The sequence below is a fragment of the Chroicocephalus ridibundus genome, chromosome 4, assembly GCF_963924245.1.
Source record: "Chroicocephalus ridibundus chromosome 4, bChrRid1.1, whole genome shotgun sequence".
Taxonomy (NCBI): domain Eukaryota; kingdom Metazoa; phylum Chordata; class Aves; order Charadriiformes; family Laridae; genus Chroicocephalus; species Chroicocephalus ridibundus.
In genome coordinates, this window is record NC_086287.1 from 29,357,093 (window position 1) to 29,373,000 (window position 15,908).

Genomic DNA, 15,908 nt, shown 5'->3' on the forward strand with positions numbered 1-15,908 from the left:
CACAGAGCCTCAGAGTTAAAGGAGAATTTTTTTTCTATTATTCACACAAACAAGACCAGAGTGGAAAAATTTTCAAAAGAATGAGCAGCAGAACTTGTACATCCAGCTTGTCTTGACAGGTGGAATGATGAGAGTTGAAATAAACTAGAGAAGACTCAACAGCATTTTCAAGTTTTATTGATCTTTCACATTAACTGCGTGGCAATAACACTCAATCTTTTTATTTGTATGAGGGAGAAAAGTCTGCTCTTCTGGTGTTCATACTATACGGAGTCTGTCCTCACAGGTACAATGTAGCCACCAATAGCTAGGAACCACAGATCCACCTTTCTGTATTTGAACACAATACTAAAGCTGTAGCGTTTTTCCCAAATTTGGGGTTTAATACTGTGTCAAACATGGCATACACGCAGTATCAGGAAACAAGTGATGATATAATTTAATGCATCAAAGACAAGTTTTTGAGATATTGTTTCTGCTAAACAAAAGGCTCCTTGGAAACGCTGATTCCACACACACCCCCACCCCCCTTTCTTTTTCTCTCTCCACAAGGAAAACACACTCAGAACATCTTCCAGGACTGGAAAAAAATAAAATATATATGTATCTCAATCTTTTGTTTCATGGTGTAAGAGGACAGTCATGAACATTTTGAGCAGCACGTTTGTCCAACAGTCATAATTTTCTTTTTTTTCTTATTGAATCGATAAGGCGTGAAGAGAAACGATTCCATTCCTAGGTTCTAAAATTTTGTTTGTCTTTGGACACTTACTTTCAGTAAAAAAACAACACCTTCTTGAAATTACGTGGCAAATTGCTTTTGGAAAGGAGATGAAGTATTCATTGTAAGATTATGAACAACAAAGCATGAAAATGAAAAACAGCTTTACAAGTCAAAGGAAATCCTAGTACTTCTGTGAATGTGTGCTACCATTTTATAAGCCAACAATTCAAGGATACGCAGAAGGAACGCTAAGCTTGGCAGTTATAGTCTGTAAACCATTTCCAGTGATGTCAGTAACATTGTTTCATAAGTCACTGATGCAACTAAATTCACCCCCAAAACACCTCAGAAATAAACCAAACACAAGGCAGTGTATTTATTTTCTGGATATCAGAAGAGGATGTTCAAAGGTATGTATTTAAAGAAGTTCAGTTGAGAGATGAGTTTTTTTACTTAATATGGGAGAGAAAAGAGCAACAACGGAGATAATGTGAGGCAATGGAGATGTAGACATGCTAGTATAATTTAAATGCCATAAACTAGTGAAGTAATTTCTCCCTCATACAACTCTAAAAATTTTAAAGACTCCACCCTTTGTCCCATTTCCCTGGAACAGATACAGAATTTCTTCTAAGAAAACATTTTAATCCCCCTCTGCCTTTTAAAAAAGCCAACATTTAAGAAAACTGTACAGAATATTTGTATCTGTTACATGGTATCTTGTTACATGATTCAGTTAAAGTTCTTCTTTTGCTCTACGTTAAATCTGCCAAATTTGAAGCTTAATCTCCAAAGACAGACGGCACTCCTTCTAGCAGACAAAACTGATTTATACAATATTCCTCTGTTACTTCAGCTCATAATGTACTTGCACTATTCCTCAGTATTACTCTCAGATCCATCACCGTAGATCACTTGTAGCACAAGGGTTTCCAGAAAAAAAAAACAAACCCAAAAAAACCCCAAACAACAAAAACCCAAAACATCGAAAAAGGAGGGCAACAAATGCCTTAAATGCATTGAGAAGCATTTAGGAACAGGAAGAACTGAAAATCCAGGAGCTCTGTTGGCAATCTGTGCACAGACATATTCCTGTTGGAAGGCAACACGCTACGATGCAAGCTCATCCCGTTACCAAGGTGGATGGAAGAGTTCAGGCTCCCACTCCCTGCTGCACGCAGACCGATTGAAAACATCGCCAAGAAAAGTGCAACTCTCAGACCTCCACAGAGGAGTTCAGAAGGCCTTCAGAGTATGAGGTTCCCCTATGTCCCTTTTTGTTACGGCTACACAGAATTTATTTTATAATGTTATCTGCTTCCACGTTTGAAGTTGGATTGCCTTTCAGAGGATCTGCTTTCATCCATACTATTGCAGTTCAACATACACGTGCCATGCAGTAGACACTACAGAAATGTCCAAAGCCTACCACAAAGCATCATTTCAGAATATTCTTCTCTGAAAATAAGACAAGGTATCATTTCGTAACAATGGCGCTTGTGAATATTTATGACAGATGATTATTTAGTGAACTATCAAACATCATTTTACCATTTCGATTTTAAAAACAATGAAGTAGCAGCAGCATTTCTGAAAAACCGCAAACTCACCTTTAGAATTTTAACAATAAAGCATCTGAAAGTAACTGACTTAATTACCTCCTTCGAAAACAAAATTAATCAATCCGCTAAATTTTTGCCCTTCTCATACAAAAGCCACAAAGTTTTATGTAAAACATTATTTGTGTTCTAGAGCAAATTTTACAACGGTATCAAAACTTCAGTGTCGTGGTGTGAGCCAGCGCTCATTTCTTTCCTGAAAGTCTGTAGAACTCACCACTAAGCTGCACTTTGAAACAGAGTATTGCGCTAAACACTTGGAATACAGTAAAATTTTAAAAATGTGAGTCCACTTTTGTAAATTTAAATACAAGAACCTGTGTGCACTATGCACTAAGACAGACCAGCGATCAGACTTTAGAATAAAAATGTGGCTGTGCACTCACAACACATAAGGAAATGATATACCACACACACTCAGAGGAATGCATCACCCCTGCCAAAGTAAATCTGAATTAAAGCAAGAGCTCTGGGGCGCACGGTACGGTGATTGTCACAAGTCAGCGTTGCAGCTAAAGGACTCAAACTTTTCAGACCTTTTCTGAGGCTTATTACAATCGTAAGATCTTACCGTGCTTTCCTGTAACAACATCTACTCAGAAAGAAAACAAAAAAAAAACAAAACAAGACTTACAGCGTTGTTTTTGGATTCTGCTCTTAAATCACTTCTGCAAATGTGTGCCCTCAGGGACTAACGCAATGAACCTAATGGGCGGGCCAGCTCCCAGGAAATAACTCAACTTTGGAATAACAAATGCATACCACAGTTTACATGCCTTTCAGGAAATAATTTTAATTGGTCATCTACAACAAAATCTTACTGTGAATTAAATATAGTAACTCTTACTCACAGACTGCAAGTGCTTATAATGCATACCTTGAGCTAAAAAAGTTGTCTGCCCTTACAGAGTAATTTTTCAAAGAAACAGCATTCGTTACATAGGAATGCCTGGCTTTTTTAAAATGTATGTTCTGTCAGAATTTACTTTTCATCTATAGTTCTATACATTTATAAAAAATTAATCTAGAGGTAGTTATAAAGTAAAATCGTGAATACAGATTTAATAGAAAGACCTCCTCAGCACCTGTATCCATGTAGCGCAGCATGCTAGCATCCAGTTTGTTAACGGAATTTGATTGTTAAAGGATTATTGCAACAGCCTTGCAAGTAACTTTAGCATAAAACTGATTCTGCTGCTTGCTCCCCATTTTACGTTTAAGTGGAGACATTTCATATTACGGAGTTTTCATATGGAAAGAAACACCACAGTTCTCTGTTTCTATTTGTTAGTAGTATTTGATCATGAGAGGGGTAGATTTTGAAAGATATCTATAAATTTCTGCTGTAGACACAGTCTCCACATTGCTAGAAACTACACATAAAACTTAAATATTTTTAGAACACACTTTGGACTCCCGTGATATTTGTAAAACGCACAGGATGACTTAAGATTCACCACATGCAGCGCAACGCATCTGTTCCTACCACTCGGTGTTTAAAGAAGTCTGTGTTATTTGGAATACAGCACCACGTATCAGAGCATTGTTCAACAACACAGTTTTCCAGTGCTATTGTTTCATACGTAATTGGGAAAAAATCATTCTAAACTTAAGAAATAATCTTGAGATATTACAACAATCAACTCTTATAACGAAAGTGCAGAGCAAACCTGAATTAACTCTGTCAAGCTGCCTAGCTGTTTGATATGCCAGAATCGTTGAGTACAAGGCTCCTCCAGTTGTACTGCAGGTGCCAAAACGTCAATATCTTCCACAAATATTTAAATGACTTAAAAGAGAGCACAGCAGCAGAAGAGTGCTGTTGAGGTATTGACTAAGCAGTTAACAGCAAAAGATGAAAGGCTGATTTATGTAAGGCAGAACTTCTAATGCTATTTCTATGGTACAATTGTAATTTTGGTTATTAGAAAGTAATGATACACAGGGCTGTACCACACATGCAGAAGCAGAACCTCAAAATGTTAAGACATGCTGTGTCCCATTCAGATATTTGTTATTTCTCAGGCACTACAGAAAACAGCAGTTTTATGCAGATTGCATTGATAAAATCTTAACTTAGAATCATTACTATTCATCAAAAAACAAACCCAAACCGATCATAATGACTAGAAACCCTTTTCCATGTGTACACCTTCCACCGTAGCCATGGTGCATGCATTTCAGCCTGAAAGACTTTGACCGAATCCTAGTATTAACACTTATGTCTAACGCAACCAGCAGCACTAATCAGAACAAGTAGTGCAGCAAAAATGGTGCCCTTGTGCTCTGGGAAAGTTCATTTTGCTTCCTACTAAGAAGAATTCTAGTACTCTTCTGGAACTGAAGAGCATAACGAACTTCAATTTTTCAATACTTAAGTTGTTGAAAAGATACACCAAGGCCTAATCATTCAGAACCAACTTAAAAGCATGGCACTAGTTTGTCCTCACACATGTAACAATTTTGGAGAGCAAGAAACGTCTTCAATACAGTTCGCCACTAGGCATGTCTCCAAGAAAGTAAGAAGTTACTGATGACGTTTAGGCTTGAGAAAAAGGCATGCAATATGAACAAGAATGCAGTGCAATGTAAGTTGACTCTTTGCTTTTTATAACACGGAAGAGGTGAATAAAGAATAGAAATACTGCTTTTTAAAAATTTTAAAAGACAAAGTACTTTCCTTGAACAGATGGAAGAACAATTAATGAGCATATAAACCAGCGATGGTTAGAAAGTCGTAACTCCCTTGCCTCTGGCAGAAGACAAATTCCTTTTCTGCATAGAGGCTTTCGCAGTTTCAGACACGTGTATGAGATCAATACATTTATTTGTCTTTGGTAAGGAGGGATAGTAAAAATGAAAATTCAGGTTTTGCAAACATCATCAGATACCAACTTTAAGAAACAGGAAAAAATAAATACCCACCTAGCTTTGCCTCAGAAGTGTCCATCTCCCATTTGCTTTTCGGAATGTAACCCTAAATCATACACAGAGAGAAGCTCGGAGGATTAGAGAGAGACACACATGCATATCACTTTTGAACTGGAAACAGCATTATAATGGGAGCTTAAGGTATTTCTTTTTGTAAGGCACAATTCTTGTTATCAGATGAAGGAAACAAATTACTCGGTATTTCAGAACTTCTGCATCCACTTCCCATTCAGTGATTTTTAGCAGCCCTTGCAAATCATTACAAGAGTGCTGCCCTCTGCAAACACAGAACTCCGGAATGAGTCTAACAGACAGCAATGGCGCTGTGTGCACAGTTACTCTTTCATATTATCCCAGGTGACAAAGTTATTGCAACACAACTTATCAGGCATAAAGAATACTCAAAGCTTTACAAATACAAGCGAAAAAGTTACCGTGGTCATAAGCTTTTAAGAATATATTCCCAGATTTACTACACACAAGCTTCACTTAATCCTTCTGAAAGAACATACTAAATTCTTGTATGAGTGGTTAGTCCACAACTAAACAAAATTCTTTTTTTCAGTTTAAATGACAGTATCTGCTGAGTCACTAAGAGTTAAGTGTTATTTTTCATTTTAAAATAACCCTCTTAGTTAAACGATTCTTTTAGAACACTTTTCCCCTACAAGTAATGTCATCATACGTTTTACATGTAATGATCTTTAGCCAGTTTATTCCTTGTTAGTGAGCATAATGATATTAAATCTAGCAAAATGTATTTATTTTAGATACCTTCTTGTTATCTTTTCATTTTATATTCTTGGACAAGTAAATTCCTACTAAGCAACCCTTTATAACTCATTTCACATGTTCAGATTTGGTAGAAAACCTACTTATGTTTCTCTGCAATCATATAAAAAGCTCAATGTAGTGAAATAGAACTGCTGTGAGAATTTCAGTATTTTAAGAATGATTTTTAATAGAGAGGGAAAAGAACTACTCTAGAAGATTTCAACAAGAAAACAAACAATCCACAGACCAGTTTTATTACACTAAATTCTTTCCTGCTCTATTTATAGGTTGCTTCCACTGTGGTAAACATATACGTGTATTTGTTAATGCTAAGGGTTACTAAATCAGAGTGTACTATTCCAGAGAGCTGTACTGCTTTTGATTATGTACAGCATTGCTCTTCCAAAATCCTTGAAAGACCTTTTTTCTATCAAGCATATATCAAGTAACTTGAGATTATCAGAGCTCTGTATCTTATTGTTCTTAATCAAGTCTGTTAATTAATAATAACTAAGACAGTTTGTGCTGCAATATTTCCTTGTAACAAATAAACTTCATGCATATATGTGTATTTATACTTTTAAACCAAGTTGCACATTAAAATTTGCTCAAAAAGTTTACACCACAGCTAGAAGCCTGTATTGAACAAAGTGATGTGTGATACACTGGTGAGAACATTAAGTTAATTGCATCAGTAATTCATACCATCAAGCACAGAAAAGCAAGAATTGTCTAAACGCTACGAACAACCCTATGGGAGTTGATAATAGCAATAAAAGAGTGACTTTGATGGTGTGAAATGGCCTATTGTGTGCTGAATCTGTACAGTATCCCGGTTCTCAGATAGGATAAAAAAAAATTCAGACTTCATCCTTTGGTACAAGGCAGTTGGATACAGTTGGATATTTCAAGGACATCTGCCAGATGGCAGGAGCTTCAGACCTCTCTTTTTCCACGGTATTAAATGCAGCGAAATGAATTGAAGAACCCTTACCAACTGCTCTCAAGAAGGCAACAGATACCAAATATAGTGTTCTGTTCCACCTTTCTGTCTGACATACCTCTCTCTTGAGATTAGCCATGTGACTTAATAGCAGAGATTACATACAGCAGATAATTCTTTGCTATTTTTCATCTCTTGTGAATCTGAACAGAAAACATCCTTATATGTAGATTACTTTTAGTTATTAATAATTTATGTTGTTTTTACCACCAAGCTTTCTCCTTGTCTCATAAAGGAAAGGCCTATTGTTATATGTGCTGTACATTAGGACACTCCCCAGAGACCATAAACAGACAGACAGACACACACACATTTATGCACAGATGTCTCAAAAGCTAAAGACAACTTTCTCTTCTAGATATAGCTAATTTCCAAGAAATGAGACTAGCAGCCATATTCTTGTAAACATGGATGCGTCTTTGAAATATTCTAACCACACTGCATGAAGTCTCAAACTCTGTGCCAAGGAATAATTTAGTAAAGAGAATAAATGAGTCATGTTGCAAAAAACAGATGTTTATTAAAAACCACTTTTCCTAAACTTTAATTTTTTTTTATTCTGTATTTCAACTGCTTTCTAAACTGCCACTCCTGAGGAACAGGAAATTTCCATCAAGAAAAAGGACTTTGCTCATCTCAGACATTTTTGGTTACTTCCTGGTTATTGGAGTTTAACTGCTTGGTTGTGGGAACTAGGGTTTGACACATTCAAATCATCGAGCACCGGCCAGCTGCAGCTCCAACACATACCAAGAAGTTATGTTAGGAAGACTTCTGTAGCCTTTTAAATACATACCTAAAAACACCAGCCCTCAGGCAATTCTCTAACCTTCATTTATCCAAGAGACCTAATCCCTCATTCTGGAAATACCTACTGAGAAAGTCAGTGAGCCTTGGCAGAGAAAACATTCTTTTTCATAACTGTTGTCATATACTGTGCCAGGTGAAAAGAGTTCTTTAGACATGTGAAAACGAAATAAGCTAAATTAATCTTTGTCCATTCTTCCCATCCCTCCACTTAGTGTAATTCTCAGATAATGTGGAAGACAGCGCTATAGTGTACTGCAATTTATAAATGTCTCTAAGAGGCATGTTGCCATGCTCCACTGATAATGCTGTTCGTGGCATATACTCAGATTCTTAAAAAAATTCAGTTAGGAATAATACGACATTAAAGTTCTCCTAGAAATGTTTAAGGACAAACAATTAGAAATGTGTGTATTAAGATCGCACAGCTAAGAATGGCAATAGGTTGGCATTTATAAGAGTGAGATTCCCCCTCAGACACATTAACAAACATTTTGTTAGAGATGGGTGATGCGTCTCCTACCAGTTCACTTTCTTCCTCCTCTGCTGTATCCTTCTTGACTTCTTCTTTCTGGTCTTCAATATTTGCATCAAAATCCTCCATCTCTACCTGTTCCAAAGCACAAGCATGGATATACAAGGCATTATTTGATTTTTAAGTATTATCTTTTTAGCAGAGTAAGTAGAAGATTACGAGTTCAAATAGAGAGGAAAGAAAGGATTCATCTTGGAAAGTATGATGATGCAATACATATGAATACTGGCTCCATTTTGGCTTCTCTCAGAAGCAGGTTCCCTTCTACCAATAGTGTGACAAACTGTGTGAAAGTAGCAATCCTTTATTCTCTTCCTTTGCATGCATTCTTTGCACTACCAGTATCTGTAACAGTAAGATACTTCTCCTCCTTCCCACACAATCACATTTCAAAACTCGAAATATCAGACAAAGATCTTAAACTTGCCATTTACACATCACTGGAGTGGTGCTCTCTGCATAGAACACCTCTATCAAGTATTTATCTTTTATATATTTAAGTATCACAGTGAAGAATAATAACCACCGAGATTAACATAATAAAGAAAATGGATGCTTTAAGACATGCATCTAACCCTGTCCATCTAATGGAATACTTTCTGGGGTCCCCATCTCTAACAGGGATTCATGTCTATACTGTGGAATACCTAAAACTATCAGAGTATGCCCAGTTCTTCATACCATTACTAAAACTCTGATGCACACAGAGCGAATCCCAAATCTGCCCTTCTCTGAGCCTACTTGAGAGCTGAGCCTTTTGCTGTCCTCTTAAAGATTACTATTTTCCAACACACAGAATTCAGAGATTCAGAAATAACCTGTTGACCTCATGACAAACTGCAAAGAGTAAACTAAACTCTCTTCCTACTTCAGCAGTTCACCAGTTTCTATGGCTGTGGCAAGAGCTGTTGTGACAGCAACATCCAGCTATGGTACATTCATGATGACCGTATGATTAACATTCTAATTTATTCCCAGAGCTCCTGAAACATCTGCTAGAGAATGCAACAATACAGAAAGCTGACACACCAAAGATGCACGGCATGGCAAACCGCAAATGCAATAAAAAGGTAGCATACTTCTACAGCAAATGTAATCATCTGCTACATGTTATTTTTTATTTCTCAATTTTCTGCAACAGGTCTGTATTTCTCAAAGCAGGGATTGAAAGGAATTCAAATTCGTTTATTTACTTATTTATTTTATCAAACTACTTCCTCAAATTATGATCCAATTAATCCAGTAACCTAAAAAAGTGCTGAGTTTCCTCTGAGAGAGTAAAGATCCTATTTAATTCGTACTCAACACTTGCTAAAGAGCAATACGGCTTCAACTCTTCCTCAAAGACGCGTAAGTCTGGTCTCCAAAAATGTAATAAAAAGTAACATGTACCTTCATGCTTGGGTAATAGGTAAGAATAATGGAATACACTTGACTGACTCAGCGATTCTCACTTTCTACAGCACCACATATAACTGCCCTGTTGTGATCATACACATCTCTGCTTTGTATTTTCAGTATAGTCACATCTCCATAATTTGTAATTTTAACAAGCACAGAGATTCTCACCTCTTCGATAGCAGCATCCTGCAACAGAGAACGAATGTCCAGGCGCATCATGTGACGTGGTGCTGCCTCCCAGTGATCAGACATCTAATACAAAAACAAGTAAAAATGAAACACCTCTAAAAATGTAACAGATTCAATGGAAAATCTGGTTTCTGATCATGAACAAGATGTATCTGTACTTAGGAAAAGCAATTTCAATCAATCCCACGAAATAAGTACCAACTCTTCTTAGAGGAAAAGTGTAAGAACTATGTAGTCTAAAAGAGGTCAATGGTTTTCCCGCAACAGCAGGCCTGAAAGCACAATGAAACTTATCATTAATCCTATAACTCCAGATGTATACAGTTACCCTGCTGATGTCCTTTAGCTTGCGTCCATGAATATTCCTCTTGGAACACGTCTGGTTATCTGCACTCATTTCAGCTAAGTACACCTAGAAAAAGAAAGGTAATATTAAATATTGCAAATCAATTTTTAGAGCTCTTTTTCTGCCTGGTGATACACTCTGCAGTTGTACATTCTAAGAAAGGTAAATTTGTAACTGTAGACCAGAGCATTTTTCCTGGATGCGGGAGGGACTCTGCATTCAGAAGTTTAGAAATACCAGCATACAGGTGCTAGCAAGTTCAAATGCCTTGTAGGCTCCATTACCTCAAAACCCTTGGTTTTTGCAGCACTCCAAAACTGTTCAAAATGTCGCACTCTATCATTGATAGCATCAAGGATAATGAAGGGGAAGAAGCCATCATCCAAGGTCTTTTTGAAAGTTTTAAACATGCTGGTACGATAGGTCTCTTCCATATCAGCTTCATATTCATACTCCATCACCTTTATCAAGGACAAAAGCATTTAAGAAAGAGGACACCTATTAAATTGCTAATGTTCAACTGCTGAATGTCATGACCACAAAGTACACTGGTATGAGAACAACATCTTCCAGGTCAACTTTTAAGAATTTGCCCATTCTGCCATTAAGTTATATTGACTTATTTTGAAGAACAGGCCACAGACCTCTGCACTCTTCCAAAGCCACAGACTGAAATTCTGATTGCCACTGTGTTGTTTCAGAATGTCTTGTTTCTTTGTCAAGATAAGCAACTGATTTAAAATTACCTTCTTTTTCACTTTTTTCCCTGTATCTGGGTCTCTCTCTTCTTTTTCCACTTCAGTGATAAAATAGTCATCCAGGCTGAGCACTCTTGGTGCAGGTCCTCCACATTCTACTTCCTTATCCTGGGGGGAAAGCAAAAAGAAAACATACACTCTTGCTGTAAAAACTCCATTCTGCTACAGAGCATCTTCAAAATGCTTTTGGCAAACAGCAGTTCCCTGCTCTATATTCAAAACAAGAGGAGAGTAGCATCCCTGATGCTTGCTAATAGTGGAGGGGATTCAGATGCCACATGAAGACATGGAACATGAAATAACAACAGGCTGAAATTCCAGACAAACAGAAAGAAAACAGCAGAGGAAGCGCACGAAAAAGACATGCGGCACTATACAGTCAGCAGTTGTTTACATACCCTGATGAGCTTTGCTACGTGTGTCTTTCCACTGCCAGGCAACCCTCTCATGATGATTACAATCTGAAACGAAGATCATGTAAGGAAACAGGAAGGATACTGTACTACTTCTAACAGAATCTCTTTTGCAAAAATTTTCCTCTAGAAGATTATGTGCTCTGGGCTCGCACTTTTGCGTATCATCAAGCCAAGCCAGTACCATGCCCCCCTGCCTATTTTACAAACCAGGTTGTGAGGAATGGTAGTAGTTCCACAGAATAAGAGTATATGATGTTAATCAGCCCAGCAGCTCATATGGCATAAGATGTTATAGATCTGGTTCAGATAAAATTAACTGAAACTTGTCTATACGTTTTATAGCCTGAATCTTTTTCTTTCTTATTTCATATGGGGCATTGCCAAATCTCGGACTCTGTGTAAAGCCAAGCCTCTTCTCTGTTACCTCAAACACACAAGCAAAGATCTTAGAAGAATATAAAATACATTAACATTACCTACTAACATGAATTTCAACTAGCATTCCCAGAAGTTTACATCTACTGTGGATTCCTAATAGCTATGCTACAACACTTCAGGCATTTGAAAAGGAACCAAGGGAATTTCTAGAGCTCCCTCAAATGTAGGCTTGTTCCCAACGTATTAAACTGATGAGCATTTTATCTGAATGCAGACCTCATAGAAACGGATTGCTGCTTTCAGAATGCATACGCACCCTCTCCGGCCTGCTATCCCGTCCTGGTGGCTTCAAAATATCATCTACATTTTTAGATTCTGGCTTCCTTTCCACTCGTGGAGCAGGTGGTGGCTGACGAGGCATTGATGGAGCAGAAATAGGAATTCTTTCCTCAGGGTAATTTCTACGATCACCTTCAAATTCCAGTGTTTGGACAGAAGAATTTTCTTAGTTCAGTAAAATAAAAAAATTAAGATGTTCATACCCAGCTGAGCTGATTTAAACAGACCTTCATTATTTTAGGATACATTTATGGATTTGTCCCTAAAATAATTAAAATTTCTAATCTTGAACCTACTGTAACCAAAAACATTTTTAAGCAGAGTATACAACTGTTGCATTCCTGATCTTATCACCATTGAGAAACAAAACTACATGACACCGCCCAAATAAATTTTCCTTAATTATATATACACTGAACAAAGAAATACTGTAAATCAGTTAATCTTCTCCCAATTAATCTTCACCTCTGCAAGTCCATATTTTTCATAATATTCTAGCATGGCTTCAAGATTGAGAAACTGTACCTCCAAACATGGAAGGCCCATGATCATATGCTGGACGATCTGTCTTTCGTTCATATGGTGGTCTTTCAAAACCACCTCGCCTGGAGGAAGGATGGTCTTTCTTGTCACGGTAAGACTGAGTCCTTGAAGGTGTAGTAGGAAGAACCCTGCCAAAACAGTATTTTGTGGATTTCTACTATGGATTCCAGAAAGAAATGAACATGTACCTCACAGGCAAAATGGACAGCCTGATGCCCAGTGCAGCCTGAATTGTATTGATTTCAATAGTGTTCCAAAAAACACATACCTATCATCTCGGGGATGCCGCTCTTTTTCAAATCTCTCTCGTTCATAATCCACAGAACCACGGTCTCTGTGCAATTCCCGCTCTCTCTTGAAATCCCGATGATCTGTGTTGGAATTACCTTGGCGCTCAAAATAAGGCTCACGATCTCTTTCTCTGTTGTAACGACCAGGGTGCTCTGAAAGTAGAAACCCATGGAAATGCAAACTACTAAAACATACTCTGAATTTTTTATTATTTTTGAAAGAAAAGCAACAAACAAGAGTGCAAGAAGAGTATATAGAAACATATGTGAGGGCTAGAATGGGCTTAATCATCCACTGAATCTCTTTTCCAAACTGTAACAGACAACCATACCATGAAATGCTCTTTAAAGCTACAAAACTGAATTTTTAAAGTAGCTAGGTCATTGACTGCATTATTCCTCTTGATAATATAAACTGTTATTCTTATGGGCCTCTGGAGAAAATAAACTGGTTCTCGCTTAAACAAGAGTTATGTAGTTTAAAATAAGCTTTTAGTGCCTTACAACTTTTCTTAAGAGATAACTAACTGTCTGAGAGCTAGCCAAGTGCTCCCTACCTTTTTGAAATGTTTGCCTCTCCGGTAGAGGTTCTGGACGCAGGGTTACCCTCTCCCCATATGGAATCTGTTCCACTTTACTGGTAGTTATATCTGGTTAAAAATAACCAAAAAACAATCAAAGTCTTAAAATACCCCTCTTCCATTTCCTTTCCTTTGTCATGAAAAGCAATCAGTCAATGGCATTAAAAGTGACTGGAATAACTTAGCATATTTTTTTTAATGGCTAATGCAAAAAGAGCTATACATAAATACACAACACTGTGGGTTTGGAAGCCTGAAGCGGGCTTGTGTATGCATGTAATATGTGTACCACTTTATCTTAAGAACGGGACTTCTGCCTTTTCAGATCAGTTCAGGTAGCATGCACGGTCAGAAGATTATAAACATTAAAATGCTCTGAAGGTTTCAATAACTCATAGACCTACTATAATGTCAAGGTTAGTAACTGAAATGCTCACTTTAGATTCTTAACAGTGACAATTTTTCTAACAGCTTTTAGTAAAACATCAACTTAATGGAATCAATATGGCTTCAATTCATGTTATGCCACCTTAAGAGAGAGAAAAAACACTCTTTAAATGACAGTGCACAATTTAAGAACTTCTTTCCAGAGTGACTTCACTCCTGTTAAAAACTAAGAATGAGGGAAATTAATTCTATTAAAAAAAAACTAGTATTGAATTTTAGCTTCGATAAGCTCAATACTAAAAATCAGAGCCTTTCATGATTTTTGTGTTAAATGCCTGTTTAGGGAGCACACCCTTCAGAACTAGAACTTCGTCTCCCTCCTGTCTAGAGGGTACCTCAGTATCCATTAAGCAATATATAAATAATGCAAACACCAGTCACATTCTGCTTTAATTTGCTAAGTCACACCTAAGAACTGTAACAATCCAAAGTACTTTCTAGCACAGTTATTTCCACTCAGCTACAACAGGATTAAGGGAAAGTATCAGTATCAATCTAAATATAACACATTGATGAGATCACATCAGTTAATGTTTATTAGATGCAGACATGGCTACACACCATGCAGTTCACATGAAATAGCTCATTATGACAGCATTGAAGAAAACATTAAACTCAAGGCCAGAGGTTACAGACTCCTTAAACCCGCATTGCTTAGCATTAGATCACAATGTATGCAGCCTGCAGGTCAACTGGAGAACATCTACGGCATGCTTCGCATGGCATGCTCCTTTAGAAAGAATTAGGAGGACTAGCTCTCCGTTACAGATCAAACAAATACACTGTAATACCCACCTCGCCCGTGGCCATAATCCACCGTTTGCTGAATTACAGGTGCTTTAGGAACTGGTGGAATAACTGGAGGAAGGGACACTGGTACAGCTGACGGAACAGAGGTGTGAACGGCAGGTACTTTCACAGGCGAGGACACGGGTGGAGGCATCATTGACTCCTGTTTACACAACTCGTACTCCATATTTGCTCCTTTATCCTCATTTGTATCCCAGAGTCCGTGGAAAGAATCTTCATCCCAGCGTTCCTGTTCCACAGCAGAAGGTGATGGTTTTAAAGACTGACCATGACTTGGGGTTGTAGTTGGAGTAGAAACTGGAGCATGTGGCCTTGTCATAGGTGTAGCAGGCCTTGTCAGTGGGGCACTTGTTCTTGTCACAGGGGTGGACTGTCTGAACAACACGGGAGGCTTTATAATAACAGCAGGAGAAGGTTTAATAGCTTGGGCTTCTACTGGTGCCTCTGAAGATAGCTGAGAAGAGACCTAGATGCAGAAAGCACTTTTAATGTAGATCTGTAAACTAACCTCCTCTCATCCTCTGTAAGTCAGTAAGCACAATGGCAATTGGTAATCAAATCATAAGCATTTTCTAGTACCTCCACCAAGGTGCTACAGGTAGGAGGACAATATTTCAAGAACTTGTGGCCTGAATTAATTTGGTGTTTGTTCACTATGTGAAGACTTACATACTATTTATTTTCTCCTTCAAAATAACCTTACCACTTTTAAGCTCCAGTAGGCCTATTCAAAAGTGTCTATGGTTTTATTCTCAAAGACTCCTGCTGTCTGCAAATATTCCTGCTGTCTGTGAGGAGGCTGAAAAAGTCTGAAAGTAGGGCAGCTTGGTGAGGCACAAAAGGATTGATAAGGCCAGCTTCTTTCTGGAAGTCACTGGAAAGATTCCCAGAGAGCAGAATCACCTGGAAACCTCTTAATGAAATCAACATCAGATCAACATAAGAAATGGGGAGGTCTCGCCCAGTGGAGAAAACCAACAAAACAAAACCCCTTCATAAACCAAACATCCCCACGGA

At 37.7% G+C, this 15,908-nt stretch overlaps 1 protein-coding gene across 7 annotated transcripts in view; it reads right to left on the reverse strand.

Annotated features, from left to right (window-relative positions):
* Positions 1-15,908, reverse strand: part of YLPM1 (YLP motif containing 1) — a 52,950-nt gene that overhangs the window by 15,259 nt on the left and 21,783 nt on the right. For 3 of the 7 annotated variants that reach the window (XM_063333853.1, XM_063333852.1, XM_063333849.1), the window contains 12 exons: positions 14,877-15,357; positions 13,611-13,703; positions 13,032-13,206; positions 12,746-12,891; positions 12,198-12,385; positions 11,486-11,548; positions 11,076-11,195; positions 10,614-10,790; positions 10,312-10,395; positions 9,963-10,046; positions 8,382-8,468; positions 5,269-5,320 (listed from right to left, as the gene is read on the reverse strand). In XM_063333853.1, the coding sequence (XP_063189923.1) occupies positions 5,269-5,320; positions 8,382-8,468; positions 9,963-10,046; positions 10,312-10,395; positions 10,614-10,790; positions 11,076-11,195; positions 11,486-11,548; positions 12,198-12,385; positions 12,746-12,891; positions 13,032-13,206; positions 13,611-13,703; positions 14,877-15,357 (1,750 nt within the window). Of the gene's footprint in view, positions 1-8; positions 2,183-5,268; positions 5,321-8,381; positions 8,469-9,962; positions 10,047-10,311; positions 10,396-10,613; positions 10,791-11,075; positions 11,196-11,485; positions 11,549-12,197; positions 12,386-12,745; positions 12,892-13,031; positions 13,207-13,610; positions 13,704-14,876; positions 15,358-15,908 lie in introns of those variants that run through there. The other 4 variants (XM_063333855.1, XM_063333854.1, XM_063333850.1 and 1 more) reach the window with 4 other exon arrangements.